At 37.5% G+C, this 18,133-nt stretch overlaps 1 protein-coding gene across 2 annotated transcripts in view; it reads left to right on the top strand.

Moving 5' to 3' along the window:
• ZFPM2 (zinc finger protein, FOG family member 2) overlaps positions 1–18,133 on the top strand; it is a 306,491-nt gene that overhangs the window by 136,453 nt on the left and 151,905 nt on the right. For both annotated transcript variants that reach the window (XM_058833173.1, XM_058833174.1), the window contains one exon: positions 10,158–10,276. In XM_058833173.1, coding sequence (XP_058689156.1) covers positions 10,158–10,276 — 119 coding nt within the window. The remainder of the gene's footprint in view (positions 1–10,157; positions 10,277–18,133) is intronic.

Genomic DNA, 18,133 nt, shown 5'->3' on the forward strand with positions numbered 1-18,133 from the left:
ATAAATTTGAGTCTTTATTTTTGTCTTTTTCTTTGTACTCTCAGAATTTTGTTGGAAATATTGAAAGGAAATAGAAAAATAATTTTAAAGCATCTGCTTCTTTTGCAAGACATTTGGACAGTTTGGCTCACATGCTTTTATCTAGATATTGGTGTCTAAGCAGTGGCTTCATAGCTCTGAGTATGCATATCTGATAGAAAGCAAATAACTTATCTTCTGTTACACAAATGAGAGATGAAAATAGATCCTTGTATCTCTAAGCATAAGTACTGTAAACTGAGAAGACACCACAGATATGGTCACAGATGATCTCATTGCATTGCTTTTAGAGTTAAAAAGAATAGTTTTCAAAACATTTTTGCTCATGTAATATATTTCATTACATAAATATTAATACATCAGTCTTTATACTAAGTTAACTTTGGTAGCTTTCTACATTCACTGGCAACACAGGCTGCATTGATATTTTTTACTTTTTCCAAATAAAAAAGAAATCAAACAGTATTGGGTAATCATGCAAATGTCTGATTTATTTTATATAAATGTCACATATACTTGTGTAAATAATACTGTATATAAAAAAAAAAAAAAGAGTGAGCGTCTTCCAGCTATAAGGGTTCCAAAAAGTCCTAGGTGATGGTGAAATGGTTCATTTTCTCCCATGCAGAATAGCATCTATTTCAGAAGAGACTTCAGTCTGAGTTATGTAAGCTGTACTTTCAGTTGTGCTCACTTTCAGTTGTTTTGCATACAGTGCTTCATAAACCTCTAAGTGTATTTCAGCTATATGAAACAAAGAAAAAGCGGACAGACTCAGAACTGAAATGTATTTGCATGTATCGGGGAGAATCTGCACACAGAGGGACGTTTATCAGGGGCTACTGGTCCTGTGCTGAGGAAGGGAGCATACCCAGGAGTATCCAGAAACAGATGATGATCTTATCAAGAAAACCTTCTTCAGTAATATTGTCAGCCTGCTCTTGCCAAGTCTGGCTTTTCAGTATCCCGTGCATTTGTGATGGAGAGAAAGAGAGCACAGCTGTGCAAGCTACAAGTAGCTGGGATGAAGAATTTGCTCAGCCTATTGGGTCTGTGCAGTGTTACAGTATAATTAGGAATAATTTTTGCCACTATGGACTGTCCATGTGAGAATGCAGTGTACAGTATTCCTCTCATAGAGAAATGCAGGGAGGGCTCTTTAGCTACACTGGTTGTCTTTGGGGATTTTCTTTTCTGTATTTTTGCAATTAATTCTACTCCAGGTTTACCTCAACACATGAAGGTGGTAACAAACCTCTTGAACTAAGCAAAGATGGAAAACTATTGAGAAAAACAGCAATTTTTTTTTTTTTATTTTATGAGATGTGGAGTTAGAAAACAGAGGGTAAATTGTCCTTGTAGTTAGTAGACTTGAAAACTAAAGGTCTTATTTCATTTCAGGATCAGGATTTTGCCATGATAGCTGGGTGTGTTTTGTCTCTGTCTGTAGACTAGATGCTGATATAAACACAGTATTTGCTATATTATGTGGAACTTGACTTTGACGCAAGTGAACAAACCTTTGGCATTGTTAACGTATCTTGGGTAAATATGTTTTTCTTTCAACTTCTGTCTCTTTTCCTTTTTTTTTCTTTTCTTTGAGTATGTTCCTGTAAGTTCAGTGAAGCAGTCCAATTAAAGGAAAAGTCTATAGAACTGTGTAAAAATATAGAAAGCAAATCAAATTCTAGTAACCATGTTCATTAGGTATTCCCTCCTTTCTGACTTTTGGGGAAAACTCAGTACTTTTACTTTATCTTATACTTTAAAAATTATTTTAATGGCATATGTGATGAAAAAATATTATTTAGTTTGCCATTTCCATTTCTTTAGTAGCTACTCAATTTATGTGCTATTAACATTTATTCAATTAATTGTCCTCCCTTTGAGTTCCCCCCAAATGTAGAAGTTGCATTGTCATTTCAAATTGGTGCAGATTGTGTTCACCACCATAGGTCTATATTTTTCTAATCTGGGATGTGATCCTGTATTCCTACTAAATTCTGTAGATTACTGGAGTGTACTGGAGGTACTGTAAGAAGGTAACTTTTTTATTTCATATTTATTTTACGTAAGTAAGCGAATAGAAATAGAGAGCTAAAAATCTCAAATGCATCTACAAATAGAGAATTTTTGAATTTTCAGTGTCAGTCACTTCTTTGTAGTCTCTGAAAACTGTGCTTGTTGCTACAGGACATACTGCACCTTCACATCAATGAAGTTAGCTCTGCATTTCAGTTGTAAATCTGAAGCCATTTGTGTACCCATACTCTAGGTCGCATCACCCAGTCAGTGTCATGGGTGTAGCTGGGTCCTGATGTAAACTAAATAACCAGTAATGGAACTATTTCTCAAAGTTTTATGGCACACTTGGTGATCTGGCTACTTGGATGTAGACCAAATGTCAGGGGAAATCACATCATTGGGTGCAGTGTAGACACACTTCCGTTTTCCAGTTTAGCCAGGATTCAGCTGAGCAGTGAGATATTATAATAGTTTTATTTTGTTAGTGGTTTAGCTTACAAATTAAGCGCTGTAATAACACAGATACCTTGGCTTAAAAGGAATAGTAGTGTTTGCATTCTAATTCTAAATGGGAATTAATGCACTTCTCTTGTGTTTCAGATTTGGAGCTAGATATTTCACTCTGGCAAATTTTCTGTATCCCATTTTTCTTGAATATCTTATGATCTTCTTTTTCCAGGTGCTGCTGTCTTTGTGTCCTGATCAGTCCTAACTCGAGTCATCAAATGGCTGTTTCCTTAAACTTCCTGTCTCTTGCTTTGTTTCTTAAATTTATTTCTGCCCCTTCTCCCTCCCCCAACCCCCCCCCACCCCCAGCCTTCTGTGGTCTTTTTTACTCTGAAAATCTTTGCCTAGGCTTTCCCTATCCTCACTTTCACAATATTCGTTCCTTCCCTTTATTGCCTGATGTAGGACAGTGCTGTTGCAGATAAGAGTAGCACCTGCACTCTCTGCCATTTGCAGTACTAGCAGCAGGTAGAAGAGATAAAGAAACTCTGCTTCTGACTTTCAGGGCTCTAAAGAAAGGTAGGGAGCAGCAAGTTTTTTTGTTATAGAAAACAGAGAAGCCTTTTCATTTGTCATCCTTACCTAGAGTGCACAGCTGCCCTGTGGTAGCATTGTCAAGATGTGGCAACGTTAGGCAGCTGAGTTAGGCGTGGAGCAGCTTGAGGCAGCCTCTCCTGCTTGGTGTTTGCTATCCAGACCTGCTTTAAGCAAAGGCAAAGGAGATCGGCGGGTTAGAGCCGTAAGTACCTGTGCCCTGTTCTTGTGTCTACTTCCCTCATGGCTAAGAGGTTTGGTTAATTCTGTTCCTTAAGTGGGATGTATACAGGAAGGATCAGGGCTGGGGGAAGGAGTTACTGGTGGGTGGCAATAACTTCAGAAAACAGGCTGCTATGTTCAGAAGCCCTCCACCGCCTCAGTGGCAGCAGAATAGCAACTCTCCCTCCAGGGTGACTCTAATCCAGAGCTGTTTTCTCAGTTTTCAGTCCCAAATTTGTTCTTCCTTCTATCTTTCTTGTCCTAACACTGTCCTGCTCAATCTTTTGGGAAGCAAAATTAAGTTTTGCCTTTGCTTGTGGACAACCTAAATAACATCTGGTTTTGCTGAGACCCTTGAGAATGCCGTTTTCATAGCAAAGCAAGTGGTAAAATTTCTTTCACATATTGACTGTAATTTAGTCCATTACTGCTTGTACGCAGTGTGAATTTGTCTCGTATGTATGTGTGTTTCTAGTAAGGTGATTGCAATTTTTGTATCCCCCAGTAGACTTTTAGTGCTGCAAATTAGACTGTTACCCTGACACCACCCAGGTCTTCTCACTCTGGAATCAGTACACTGACTGCAGAATGGGTAGTGTTGTCCACTGTGAGGATTAGATGGCATGCTGTATTAAATCCCTGACAAACACAGTAATGTGAGATCCTTTGCCATTTTCAGGGATTTTTAAATTTAAGGTGGTGACACACTGGAACACGTTGCCCAGAGATGTGTTAGGTGTCCCTAGAAACATTCAAGGTCAGGTTGAGCAGAGCTCTGAATGACCTGATCTAATTGAAGATGTCCCTGCTTGGTGAAGGAACGTAAGACTAGATTATCCTTAAGATTCCAACCCTATTCCAAAAACTATTCTATGATTCTATGAGTTTTCTGTTCCTCAACATTCTTCCACAATAGCAGAGGCAAGCATCTAGTCAGTGCTGGAAGAGGATTTGTTCATTCATTCATTCATTCATTCAGTCATTCATCATGAAGTGCCATAGCACAGCATATTTTGGGTTATTGCCTCAGAGTCACAGTTATTTGTTTCAGAGTTTTGGACTATTGAATGAGTCCTGTGGAAAGGGAATGTTACAGTTTTACCATTTCCATTATGTTATCTTTTCCAGTGCAATTACCAGCTAATTCAAAGCTCTTTGTGTTAAGCTAATAGCTTTTGACTCTCTGCTGTCAGCCACTCCTCTCTGTGCACTTTTCATACGGTTTACCAGTTCCCTTACCACTTACCTATGAAGAACATTTATTTTTTCTCTGAGTAGAGGCTCATCATAGACAAATCATTAAATGGAACATCAAAAAGATCCCATCTGTTAGAGTTGCATATGGGTAAGATCACAATTATCGAAAGCCTCTTTTTTTTTCCCTTACGCTTATCCGTACAATAAATGTAGTTGTCAGCAGGATAAGTTCACGCATCGGATAAGGTCACAATTTCATTTAGTGACAACTTCCAACAGCGTGAACTTACAAGGTTCGATTTATTAAAGAGTCAGAAGGGATAAGATCACTGCATGGCCAGCCTGATTTATCAGGGTTTGACTGGAGTACTTGAATAGAGAATGTCGTATTTCAAGTTTATGTTCAAAACTGTAGTTTAGTGTGTGTTATGTCTCAGAGACTTGAAAATTGAGGGAGGAGAATTTACAGGAAGTATCTCAATAATGCAGTTTATGTCTGCCAGACAAGTGTGTGAACACTGAATATTGGAGCTACCTTATTAAGAATCACAGAAGTGGAAATGGGATAGTTCTCCACTATCAGTGAATTGCTGTGTGCAGATGTACACATAGTAGTTTGTTATAATGGAAGCAATCACCAGCCAAATATTAATTGCAGATTTATCCTGTGCATATAGGAAGGCAGGCAGATACTGGGTTCTGGGTTGGGCAGCACTTAACAACTTCTGAGAGGGTTTTTAACTAGCTCGCTCAGACTTCAGAGCAGTCCTTGTTTGAAACTACAACACACACAATTTCTCTGCCATGCAAACATACTCATTAGAGAGCCAGGTGGCTGTGGACTGAAAATATGCAAAGAAGGAGCCATTTGCTTGTGGAAATTGGTAGAGCTCCATGATGTCAAATAACCAATCTCTAATTATAGCAGAGGAAGAGTTTACTCATTGTTTGGAACCCACTCCACTTAGAAAGCTATTTTCAATTAAAAAAACCAAAAACAAATGCTATAGCAAAAACTACATTAGAAATACATTCAGATAGCTACAAAGCTATCAGTGACTTGCTTAGAAGTGTTGAATGCATATGAATCTGGATATAGTTATTTCTGAATGTCGTTCTCCTTATGTCCCACAAAAGCTGTTGATCATTCACCTTCAGATTTATACTCCTTTGTTTTTTTACTCCAGAATGTAGGTAGATGGATGAAAGCCAGTATTTTTTGTTTCAGAAATACTATATATAGTTGATTTTTTCTGGTAGTCAGAGTGTGGTCAGATCCTGTTGAGGGCCAAAAGCTCATGTTGGATTCCTGTGTACTCTATGTTTTGTGGAGAGTTTTTTTTTTTTTAATGATCCCGGTTGTGCTGTAAAGGAATACAAAGCTAAACTGAGCTCTCTACCTTCTGTTTAACGAAAGTCCTGTGTGGCATGCCTGAAACAATATATGCATGTGTGAAAAGAATCCTAAATTGGGTCCTTCCATTCTGGTTTTCTATCCACCAAGGTGGCCTAATATCTTAAAAGCCATGGGATGTTTTATAGCTGTACTAGTGAGTCATGACTTGAGGCTTCTTTTACAGTGCAGCTATCATAAGTCTTTGAGTAATCACAGACTTTAAAAGTATGCTACATCAACAAGATAAGAGAAACAGCCCACAGCACTAACAGCATTATCTTTTACCAAAATTGATTAGCCCATACTATGTGTCTCAAATATTTTGTATAAACTTACTCAGCAAGCTGGAAATAAGTGTGTTCCTGAAGAACAAGCTGGGGAAAAATAAACCAAAACAAAAACTGCTTGCTCCGTAGCAAGGAAAGGGCACGTAAATATCACTAAATGGAATGTCTCTTAAATAATTTTTTTACCTTACTCACAAAAAACTAAAAGCAGATCATCACTTCCTTATATACTACTTATGTTTCTTAGTGCTGCTTTTGTCACACTTCTTGTTGTCCTTTTCAGTCAGAGAGCTGACAAGTCTAGGATGAAGAGAGTAAAACTGCACTTCTACTTTGTGTGGAAATTATGAGCGTATCACATATTTTATTCCAGGAGTAGGAAGGAGTTCTATTATAATTTCCTGTTACGTGAAGGAACGTTGTACTGAGATGGTCTGTGACTGCTGATTACTTGAAGCACCTAATAGTGTTTAGCTCAGAATTTTCTGCTTCCTTTGGGTTTGAGCATGGATTAAAGGAAGGTGCAGCAGTTTTTCATCCTTCCTTTTCCTTTCCTCCCCACATGTTGGAATTTCGACGGACAAGTATGCGTGAAGAGTGAGCACCAGCCGAGTCTTTACACTTCTTACTGTGAGTGGTGATACAGCAATAAAGTCTCAGATCCTCTTCCTTCTCCTGATGTAATCTGTAAAGATTCTGAACAGTTGTGCAGAGGATGGTAGCTGTAGAGAGCACTTCAGATTTACATCTGAACTTCCTCTGAGGCTGAAGGGGAAAATCCTGTCTTGCTGACACATTTTTCAAACCCTTTTAATTAAGAGTCACAGGGTGAGGTTCTCATTTTCCAGCAAACACCCTTGAAGTCACACATTACTTAGGGCCAGAGGTTTAAACCAGCATCCCTGTGGGAAGTCAGCAGTGGGCAGGGGACAGCCTCAGTTACCCCATCAAGTGGGAGACTGTGTGCTGCAGTTGTGGTACCATTCACCAAATAGGAAATTTCATATAAGAAAAATGTTGTAAATGAATGGAGAAAGGTTGAAGGCAGTGTTAATTTTTTTCCTCTATAAAACAAAGATTTTTCAGATAAAAAAAAATCTTCACCAAGGGCTAAATTGTAGTATGCTACATCTTATATAAGCGTAACCAGATTGTCTCCTTTTGCCAAAAAATGCAAGCAGATTGTCCTAACTCTGAAATTCACCCATAGCAATAAAATGGCTGATGTTCATGGTGAAAAGAGAGAAATGTATCTTTTTTGGAGAGCTGCAATGAAGAGAAACAGAAAGATTTTACAGAAAAGCATTTTGTTACCCTGTCTTACACCTCTTTCATGGTGTTCTAAGTGGGTTGGGAAACATAGCAGTTTCAGTACAATTCAGCATGGTGTTACCCCATAGGCAGTACATTTCAAAGTATTCATATATATTGAATATTGCCTGAACTACAGCTTGGAACTGTAACAAAAGAGTAAGAGAGAGAATCCATAGTAAGTTAATTATCAACAGAAGGAAAAAAATTATATTTGGAAAAAAAATGCTTGTTCATATGCTTCCCTCTAGCTACTTACCAGGTATAAGATTCATGTTATTAATTTTATTTAAAATATAATGTGTAATGATGTGTACCTTAAAACTTTGGTAGCTTTTTGGATATCACTGGTTGATCTGCCCTAAGTTTGTCGTTCTTAATCCATTAAAAGACAGGCCTGCTTGTAAATCCACAGGTACAGATAAGGAGTCACTGTTTGACTGTGTCTGAACCCTTTTCAAATGAAAAATGTCAGTGGCAGAAAGGGAGACTGAATTATTTTTTAAAAGGGTTTTCAAAGATTCTCATGATTCCTCTGGTATCAGTTAAATGTGACATGTCCATAGACATGGCTGTTTTTTAGTGTGTAAAAGCAAGCAAATGCTGCATAGCGTTTTCATCTCTATGTAGAGAGAAAATGCTGCAGTATGGCTAAGTGATAAACATGTTACTTTGCAATTTCTCTATTCCATAATTAACATATAAAGAGATTTTTAAGGCTAATACAATTTCTCACAACGTGACTGTGAGAAGGAAAAAATGCTTTTATCATTGTTTGGTTGCTTTTTTTTCTGTTTGTACGCATATATGTCACATGTGTAAATTAGATATAATTAATCCATGAGCTTTTCTGCTCACATTCTGCCTTTTAAAATGTCGTAACACTGTCATGATGAGGACTCACCCACATACAGAGAAGCTTTTGTAAACCGATACAGCTCTATTTCCTAGATTTGTTCCAGTTTGCAGGAAGGATCTGATGCACGATTTTACGTAGAGTAGTTTTGTAATCTGCAACACTCAGAGGTAAAATTTAGATTTCTGTGCTTGAAAATGGAAGCTGGAGCCAACTCTTCTCTTTGGAAGATGGTCAAGATTAACCCCTGTGGACAAGGAAAAGCTTTGCAGCCTGACTGCAATGTAAATCCAGGCATCCAGGGGAATGTTTAGCTCGGGGAAGTCTGTGGAAGCTGCCTGTGAGCCAGGAGGAGTTACTCACTTCCTTCAGCCCAAGGTTCATTTCACAACAACCACCAGCTCTAAATCTGGGACAAATTGACTCCTTGCACAGTTGGACTTTGCTCTGTTTGTGGAAAAGCACCATCCTTATTTGGAGTGGAGTTGTTGAGACGTGCTGATGCAAAAGACAGGAATCACTGTTGTATCTGTTTGGTATGGAAAGGGAGCAAGGGGCTTTAGCAGTCATGGAAAACAGATGATGAAAAATCATGGCTTCAGCAAAGTTGAGGTGAGCTCAGCTGCTCCTGAGAACAACAGATTTTTTTGCCTACCTTCAGGAAGGGCAAAGCATGCAAGTGCAAGAGCATGGAAAAAAGCAGTCAAACATCTAACAGGAAAAGTACAGATCAGCCTGGCCTTGTTCCATTGTATCACTATGAAAGTCTGAAACTTGAAGTAATTTAGAAAATAGTGTTAGAAATTGTGTAGATAAATATAACTGTTGCTGTATTTTTAAAAAATACATTTGTGCATAAAAAATAGTCTTAGTGAAGAGACTGCTTTCAAAGGAGAGTTATCCAGACTATTTTTTTAATCTTGAAATAAAGAGAAAAAATATGTGGGGCGGGAAGGGTGGTGACTGAATTTTATTTTTCCCTTCATGATAATGATCAATTGCATTAGTCTTTCTCTTTACTGGAAAATCCAGAAAAGTTAAGGTGAGCCAAAGCAAAAACTTCTCTTTTACATGTAAATTTTGAAGTCTTGCTTTCAAAAACAAAATTTATTAATAAAAATCCCATCCACTAATAATCATTATGTACTGAAAAAAAAAAATCATACAGCTTCCCCATTGCTTTTACTTTTCTTATAACGTTTAGGTAACAATTAAAATTATTTTTTGTTTAATTCTGAAATGTTGCTTCCTGTAAAATTTCAGTTCAAAATCCTTTTTTGTAATTGCAGTAAATGCTGTCAGCAGTGTCTTGGAGGGGCTGTGAATTTTTTATGTCTTTATGCTGTTTTTCTCAAATTTTTAGTTGCTACATGCTGAAGCATGGGATCTTGTGCAGCAAAATGCATCAGGGAGGTTAAAGCAGCTGTGGCTGCTATTGGACTTGCTCTTTTCAGCTGTTATTTCCACCCCTCCTCAGCACTTCTTAAGAACTCTTATGGAATGCTATTCTGAATAAAATTGCTTTCAAACTCTAATGTGTGTGAAAAGATGCAAGAAAGGAATGGGACTTTCTGAACAAAATTTGAATATAATTATAAGGGAGAAAGGTTTGTTTTTCTTTTGCAGGATGACAAGATCAGTTGTTTTCAGACAAGCATAATTAATTCTCATTATATTGGTCCTCAGAACATTGTGCGTATAAAACCAGCACAAAGGCAGAGGTGGTTGTTGTCAAGGCATGAGTGAAAGTACTCTCAACACTGCTTGTTTTCTTTGTTTGCAGGAGAGTTGGAGGTGGTCCAGAAAGACGGGGAGCGCAAGATTCAGAGCCGGCAGCAGCTTCCGGTTGGAACAACATGGGGGCCTTTCACTGGGAAGATGGATCTGAATAATAACACCTTGGTATGTAGATGCTCCGAGACACTTCGTTTTGTTGTATTGTGTGGCATTCTTCAGGGAATAGCCTGAATTGCTCCTCAGATGGAGCGCTGGAAAACGGGCATTGTTAGCTTTAACGGACAGTGGTATTTGGCTCTTTTCCAATTTGTTCATCTGTGGCAACCATCCACATGAAGTTATTTGGAGCACAGGTTAATAGTGTTTAACTTGTTCTTTTGCTGAAGGGAAATGTCACTTCCTTGTTTGCTGAACCAAGGTGCTGTGTTTCAGTAGTAATATCTGATATTTTTCATAGTATTAATTGCTGAATACTTAATTTATATTAATTTATATTAAATAAAGGTATCAAAAATAAACAACTACATTATTTTCAGATATAATTGAATTTGCCTTAATGTAATTGAACATAGCAAAATCTTCCATCAAATTCACATTTTTTTGAAAAGCATCAAAAGACACCTGTCATAATATATTCTCAATTAGCCTCATTTTTTATTCTGATTGCAGAAAGTATGTGGACCATTTTACTTAAAAGTAAGGCTTTGCTGATCTCACTTCAGTAGACTGAAAATCATGTCATTTCTAGGTCTTCATTTCATCTTTGTTTGTATTGGTTTTAAGTCTGAGCTTCAATATTATTTGTGTATAGTTCAGATTCATTTTCTGAAAATATCAGGAAGGAAACAACTAATATCTCTAGAAGGGTTTGAACAGTCTTGGAACGTGCATTGCCCTGTGGGATACTTCTGAAGAGCCATTATCTGCAGCTGGATCACTGTTTGCTATTTCAGACCTTGCATTGAATGTATTTAGCATAAACACGTGTTGGACGGTTTCACAGGAGGGGATTACAGGCATTTGGGGTGCACATATCTGTGCTGCAGTTGGGGAAACTGAGATTCCACTGGGAATCATCCTGCCCTTGGAGGACCTGGAGAGGGAGGAGCACTGAGTTGCTGGTGTGTTATCTGGGACAGTGTAGGCAGTGGGGTTTTGTGGACAGGGGAGAAAAAGGGGGAAATTGATTGTCTTCAACTTCCCCCTGGAGAACCTATGCCTATTAAATGGAGTTCTCTTTCTGACGGTTGCTGGGTAGGATGCATGTTACTTTCTGTAAATATGCATATTAAAATTTGAGTGAACCATTATTCTGAGTACATAATATAGTATAGTATAGATATTGTGCATAGTAGACATTTAAAAACCTCACTATTTTGTAATTGGACTCTTTCATGTAATTTATTAATCAAATGGTGCTAAGAAATGTTACAGAAAGCGGCACGGAAACTTCATCTAAGTTTCCAAGAGTTCAGTATTCCCAATCCAGATCGGGTTTCCTATTTCAGGCACCTGAATAAAGAATAGATTTTCAGAAGTATTGCAGAGTCAAAGCACCTTATTTGTTAGAAAGGAAAAAGTGGAAAATTTTAACTTGTCTAATTTTCTCCATCCATTTAATTTTTATTTCTTCATCTGTTTTATTATTGGCCTGTCATCTTTCTCAAAACTTTTTTTCATAAAAGGTCATATGTGACAACCACCTGTAATTCAAATAATTTTCTAAATCCCAGTATAGCTAATTTCATGAGCTTTCATATAACAGAGACCTTAGTACCATTGTAACTCAAAGTCTGTCCAGAATCCACACTATAGAGAAAGCCTGGTTTGGTTTTGTCCATTTGTACCACTTCATCAGCTATGTACAACATGAAGATAATGTTTTAGTATAGGAAGTAATAATGATTGTCCCTTCTCTACAAAATTAATCTTTATCAGATGAGGATGAATTTGTCAGCAGCTAGTCATACAATCAATACAATCATGTTGGGTTTTTTTTAGTTTTTTTGAGGGTTTTTTGTTTGTTTGGTTGGTTTGGTTTTTTGGGGTTTTTTTTGGGGGGGGTTTTTGGGGGGATTTTTTGGTTGGTTTTTTTTTTTTTTTGTTTGTTTGCTTGTTTGTTTGTTTTTTATGGAGTTATGGAATAACCACAAGCCTGGCAGGACCTTGCTTTTCCCTTAACATCACAGGAATGTTTTAAGGTCTGATACTGCTTTTTAAATTTGGGCAAATACCACTTTTGCTATATCAAAAACATTTAGGTAGGATAGTTGGGTTTTAATGAACAGGTAATTGAGCAGCGTGCTGAGCTGACTTTTAATTTTTTGATTGTAATGGGATAGAACAGCTTTCTTAGTGTAGTTCACAGAGATGTGAGATTAAAATATTCAGGACTTTTTTCTCACTAAACTGGAAAGATACTTTTTCAATTGTCAAATTAAAAATCATAAAGTCTGTTTTTACTAACACTCGAAAGATTTTACTTTTGTTTTGCCTACAAATGTAAACACATTTGGAAATCTGAAAAAGTTCCTGTAAACAGAATTTTAGTCCCCAGAAATATTGTTTTGTCCCCTGAGCAACTTCATCCCTTGAAAAAGTCAAAACTGGACTGGGTATCATCTTGAGCAATCTGTTTTAACTTTGAAGTTTCATCTGACTTCAAATTTTGCCCTGCTTTGAGCAGGACTTTGGACTGGATGACCTCCAGAGATCCCTTCCAACCTGAGTTATTGTCTGATTCAAAGATTTTTTTTCTTTGTTCCCTATGTTTCCTGTAATCCTACATTTGTTACTTTAAAGTGCTGTGTGAAGAATACAAACCTTTTTGTGCAACTTTAATATGCTGTTAAAACAACAAAACTTCAGCATCAGCTTTTACATGGTTCTCTTATATTTTTTTTCCTTGAAATTGTTTCTCTTGTGTTTTTTTACGCGTTTGACTATACTACTAGTATAGTCACTACTAGTGAGATAACTATATACTATAGTTATCTCACTATTGTACATGTTCTCTGTTGTTCATCAGGGGAGTTGGGATTCTTTACTTAGGTTATTTATATCTGTTTTGGGAAGCTCATTTGGGTAGAGCTTCACATCCCTAGAATTCAATCAGACTTTCACATGAGCAGCTGAAAACAGATTTATTCCTTTTCTGACTGAGAACCTCAAACATTGCACTGCTATAAACACCAAACTTCTGGAAAAGAATTTTGATGTGGATTTTTTTTTTTGTATAGAAAGGAAAAAAAAAATTCAGGCACCCTCAGGTGAGTAAATGTCATAATTTTTGCAGCTGATATCTTTGTTGGGAAGTATGTTTGTGTCTGACTACAAGCATCTTACCTGACTGTACTGTTTAGTGCTTGCAATGTGACAGTGCCTCACAGGATTCATTCAAGCTGTAACAGTCACAGCTTACTTATTCCCCTTGTACTCTGCACTGAAGGTAGCCTGTAGATGTAATATCCTGCTGAAGTGCTTCTTGTTTCCAGCAGTACTGTGTTGCTGAATATGGTCTTGCTGCTGTTGGCTTATGAGACAGAGCAAGTTAATTAATTCAGTGCGGTATTTAATTGAGTCGCCGTGCCAGATGTCAATTACATTTTAGATCTTTCAAGTTTCTCTCTTGAAATATGTTAGCAGTACACATCTTAGAGTAGTGGAATATTGGGTACCTTGAACAAAAATTATTTTAATGCTGTTCACAATTGCAGTACGAATAGCAGGTGTTGATATCATCAACAGTGTTGCAGCACTGTTGGGAAATATGGTAGAACAAGATCCACATCAGGACTGAAGAATACTCAGACTAAAGGTAGACTTGAAAGACTGCAAAGACTAATAAAGTTCTTAATTTTTCTCATCTATGAGTTTGGCCAATAGACATGAATTACATACAATTACATTATGAAATAATGTATGCTATTATTACTATTACTGTTGATGAAACAATCTGTATGCAGCCAGAAGAAAATCTTAAGATACTGTTTTTAGCAAGTGAGTCTCAGATCTTAAAACTTATCTATGCATTTAAGTTTTATTTCAGTTTAACCTTAAGAACTTCTTCTATCATTCTTAAATATTTGTAGATACCTATTATGATACTTCTATTATATTTAAATTGATAGACCTCCTATTTAGATACTTTCAAATATCTGTTCCTGTAATTTTGCCAAACTACCAAAATTCCTCTGCTCTCTGCTCCATGCATAATTTGTATCTGTCAGCACAATTGGGCAGGAGTTTACTGCCTTCTACTTCTTTCCACTACTTTCACTTTCCATGCACTGTTCCATAATAGTTGGGTAGTCCCTAGAAAATGAAATGCAATCTTTTTAAGCCTGGAAAATGAACATGTCTACATGTTTCCAGATTCTGCTTGAGATTTAATATAATCTCGCTATTTAGACAAGCAGGCCCATGAATACTACTGTCTGTCTACAGCTCGTGAGAATTCAGCTGTAGAATGGAATTCAGCTGTAGAATGGAATTCAGCTGTAGAATGGAAGACAACACAATTTGACCCTGAAGGCTCCAAATCTGTGTTTTGCTGCATCACAGAAAATTCAGTAGTTCATGGATACCCACAGATAGATAGAAATATATTTTGATATATCAGACTCCAAGTTTGTGATTCCTGTCTTAACAGGAAAATGGGTTTGCACAAATGCCAAGTCTAATATGACCATGCAGGTGAAAAGAGCAGAAGACCTCTCTAGACTGGGCATACAGACCACTGAAAGGGGAACTGCTGGGTGTAAGCAGATATAAATTCAAGGCAACCTAGTTAAGAAAAAGCTGTTCACTTGCTCTTTTCAGCTTTAAATATTTTCTCTGTTTGAGGGGACAGCTTGATGGGAATAAGGCCCATGGGAACAAAAGCAGCCCTGAACCACGTAGCCCACGATGGATGTTGAACAGTGGTCGCTCCGGCAGTAGTGTGGAGACATTCCAACAGGCCTTTTCCCTTGGCTCCTGCCATCTAGTTTTTGGTGTTAATCTATGCCCATGGCAGGGTTTTGTGAAGCAAAACAATGATCAGCTATATTCAGCTCACCATTCTCGTCTCCTTGTTGCAGGGAAGAGCGTGCAGGGCAGGCCTGTATGAGCCTGATAAGGAAAAGAGGATTCAGTGTGTCTGTGAAGAGAATCCACAGGAGGAGAATGTGCAGGGTTGGGCCAGGCAAGCAGTGGGACACAGCAGGGACCCTTAAATGGGATCTGGGAGGTTCAACACCAAAGAGACATCTCTGGAAGATACGCTTATGGAACAGTTTGACTGGGCAGCGTGTGAGGGCCTGACGGAGCCAAGGTTCAAAATTCAGTAAAGTTATTCACTCACTAATCTGTGCCTGGTCACTTTGGGTCAGAAGCCTCATGTCTGTAGTAGATAGTGACTTTTAATCTTCAGAGTTGCAGCATGAGGGTTTTCTGGGGACTTCTGTTAGAGTTGTTGCATGGCTGCAGAGATCCATCGTCAGGCTCTAGCCAGTCTTTAGTTTCTTTTTCTGTTATTCAAACGTGGAAAGGGATAAGGTAGATTTTATATTTTAGACATTTAATTGCAAATGGAGAATTTGGCTCTTAATGGCACAGAGACTGAGTAGTGAACCTTGATTCTCATCTTTGTTATACTACTTTTATACTTTTAAATATTTCAAGTGACTAAAAAAGCATTTCTTTCTCATTTTTACTACTGTTACTGTCAGTCTCTTCATATTTTTGAACTAGTTTAAGATCACTTCCTTCTGTCACCCAAGAGCTATGTGCTGATGTGCTGTGCATGTGTTGGGATTGGCTGCTTAGAACCATGGAATCCTTAAGGGTGGAAAACACCTCTAAGATCATCAAGTCCAACTGTTCATCCTGCACAGTGGTCTGTGTTCCTCACTGAGTCGTGTCCCCATGTAGCACATTCAGATGTCTTTTGAACACCTTGGGGACAGTGATTCCACCCCTTCTCTGGGCAGCCTGTTCCAATGCTACCCAAAGTGAAGAAACTTTTCCTCATATCTAGTGTAAACCTCTTCTGGCACAGCATGAGGCCTTCCTACAAGCTGAAATATTTAAAAAAAATACTGAGATATGCCAAGATGTTCACGTGGTCATCCACAATGTTCTTCGAAAACACATCTCCTCATATTACTTCACTTTTTACCAGGTGTTGTCCCATTAATATAGACATTTAGTTTTTGAGAATGCAATGACAAAAGAACCATTTTTAAGACTTTCTTGCACAATTGTAGTTAAGGTGCTTTTTTTTTTAAAGAAGTTATTTTTGCTCTTTTATTTAAATTTATACAGATTTAAGCTATGCTAAAAATATGACAGCAAGAAGTGGTAGGGATCTGAATAAAAACTCTGTTTTGGATAAATCCAGAAGCATTTTTTTTTCAACTTGCAGAAGAAATTTCCAGATCTCAGATGTACAATATGGGAGAACCTTCTGTCTCTCTTCTGTCTAAATGCTATTAGTACACTGGTATTAGTACTGTACACCATATCATAGCCTTCATTTGAAGTTACGAAATATTTAAAGGACAGAAAAATAAGACAGGATTCATTCCTTCTTTTTTTTTTCCCCTTCATTTATTATTGGGTTATTTCCAGAATATCAACAGGTGATTTTTACACAGAATTCCTCATGTTTTTACTTAATTTCCCTAACTACAGCCCTTTTTTGGGACTGCGTGTTCCTGTGGTTTGTTTTGACACCTGTTTATCAAAACAGCAGAACTTTAACATTTTTTAAAATGATCACTGGTCATTTTGAAAGGTTTTTAAAGTAACTCAGTTACTTGGTGTTTGCTGTGAGTGTCTCCATTAAGCAAATTTATCCTAATACTATTATAATTAAGTAGTAGACTTTACCAATCATTCCCATTAAATAATGGGAACTAACTCAGTTCCCTGCGAGAGAACTCAATAAATAATCTGTCCTATTTTGGCAAGCTTCATTTCAGTAGGGGGTCCTTCTCACCCTGGGGCACATTGCCAGGCAGCTGCTGAGAGCAGAGCAGGGGGGTGGCTCTGCAGAAGAGATGAGGCAAAGTCGGGAGCCTGGGACAGAAAAAAGGCAAGAAAATTTGGTCCAGGGCCTCCCAGACAGCAGTAGAGGGAGATGCTATCTCCATGTACCATGTTCTTGCATTTTAGGATGTGGGAAAAAGAGAGAAGAAAAGCTGCTTAATTAGAGAATCACTGCAATAAACTTGAGTAGCAACATATTTTTGTGCTTTTACACTATGTCCAATCTTAGTAGTCTTGTATCTAGTCTAACCTTTTCTGTAGCACAGGCTTTAAGACTCAGATGCTTATTTTGGTATTGTTGATTTTGCTAAATTTATAACATAACTTTTAGAATGGGATGTAGTCTTATTTAATAGCTTCATTTAAGGGAAATAATTTATTTATCTCCATTAAAGTCATTCATGTAGCTCACTGCACTACAATACTTGACAGGCACAAGTTCTATACCTCTGTTTAAGATGAGAAATTCAGTATTAAATGTGGTCCTCTGAGCAAAATGTTTCAATTCATGCTTTTTATAATGGTACTTCTTCTTATTTATGAAACATACATGTTATAGACTAGGCAGATATAAAATGCCAGATTTAAATATTCAGCAGTTTTGGGAGTAATTTTCTTCTCACTAAATGTTAGCACTATCTTTTTTTATTCTGAAATAAAATTCAGATTCTAAAATGTTGACACGTAGTTTCACATTCATAGAACAAGCATGGGAAATTCTAACTCCACCGTTGTGGTGACACATAAGGCTATGAAGGTGTTTGTGTCTATAAAGGTGTTTGCATTGTTAAGACAAGAATTCCGTAGTTAGAATGGGCATGGAACTGAAAGACTAGGAGGCTTGTGTTCTCTCTTTGACCATTGAAAAAATTAAATGTCCTGGAAGCTCATGTATTTTTTTTTGCCTATTACACAGAAAGCTATGCCTGCCCAAGGATAGTTAGCCTTAGGGTACACTGGTAGTGGAAAAAGCACTGAGATGCTGTTGCC

Source organism: Poecile atricapillus, chromosome 2 (assembly GCF_030490865.1).
Source record: "Poecile atricapillus isolate bPoeAtr1 chromosome 2, bPoeAtr1.hap1, whole genome shotgun sequence".
Lineage (NCBI taxonomy): Eukaryota > Metazoa > Chordata > Aves > Passeriformes > Paridae > Poecile > Poecile atricapillus.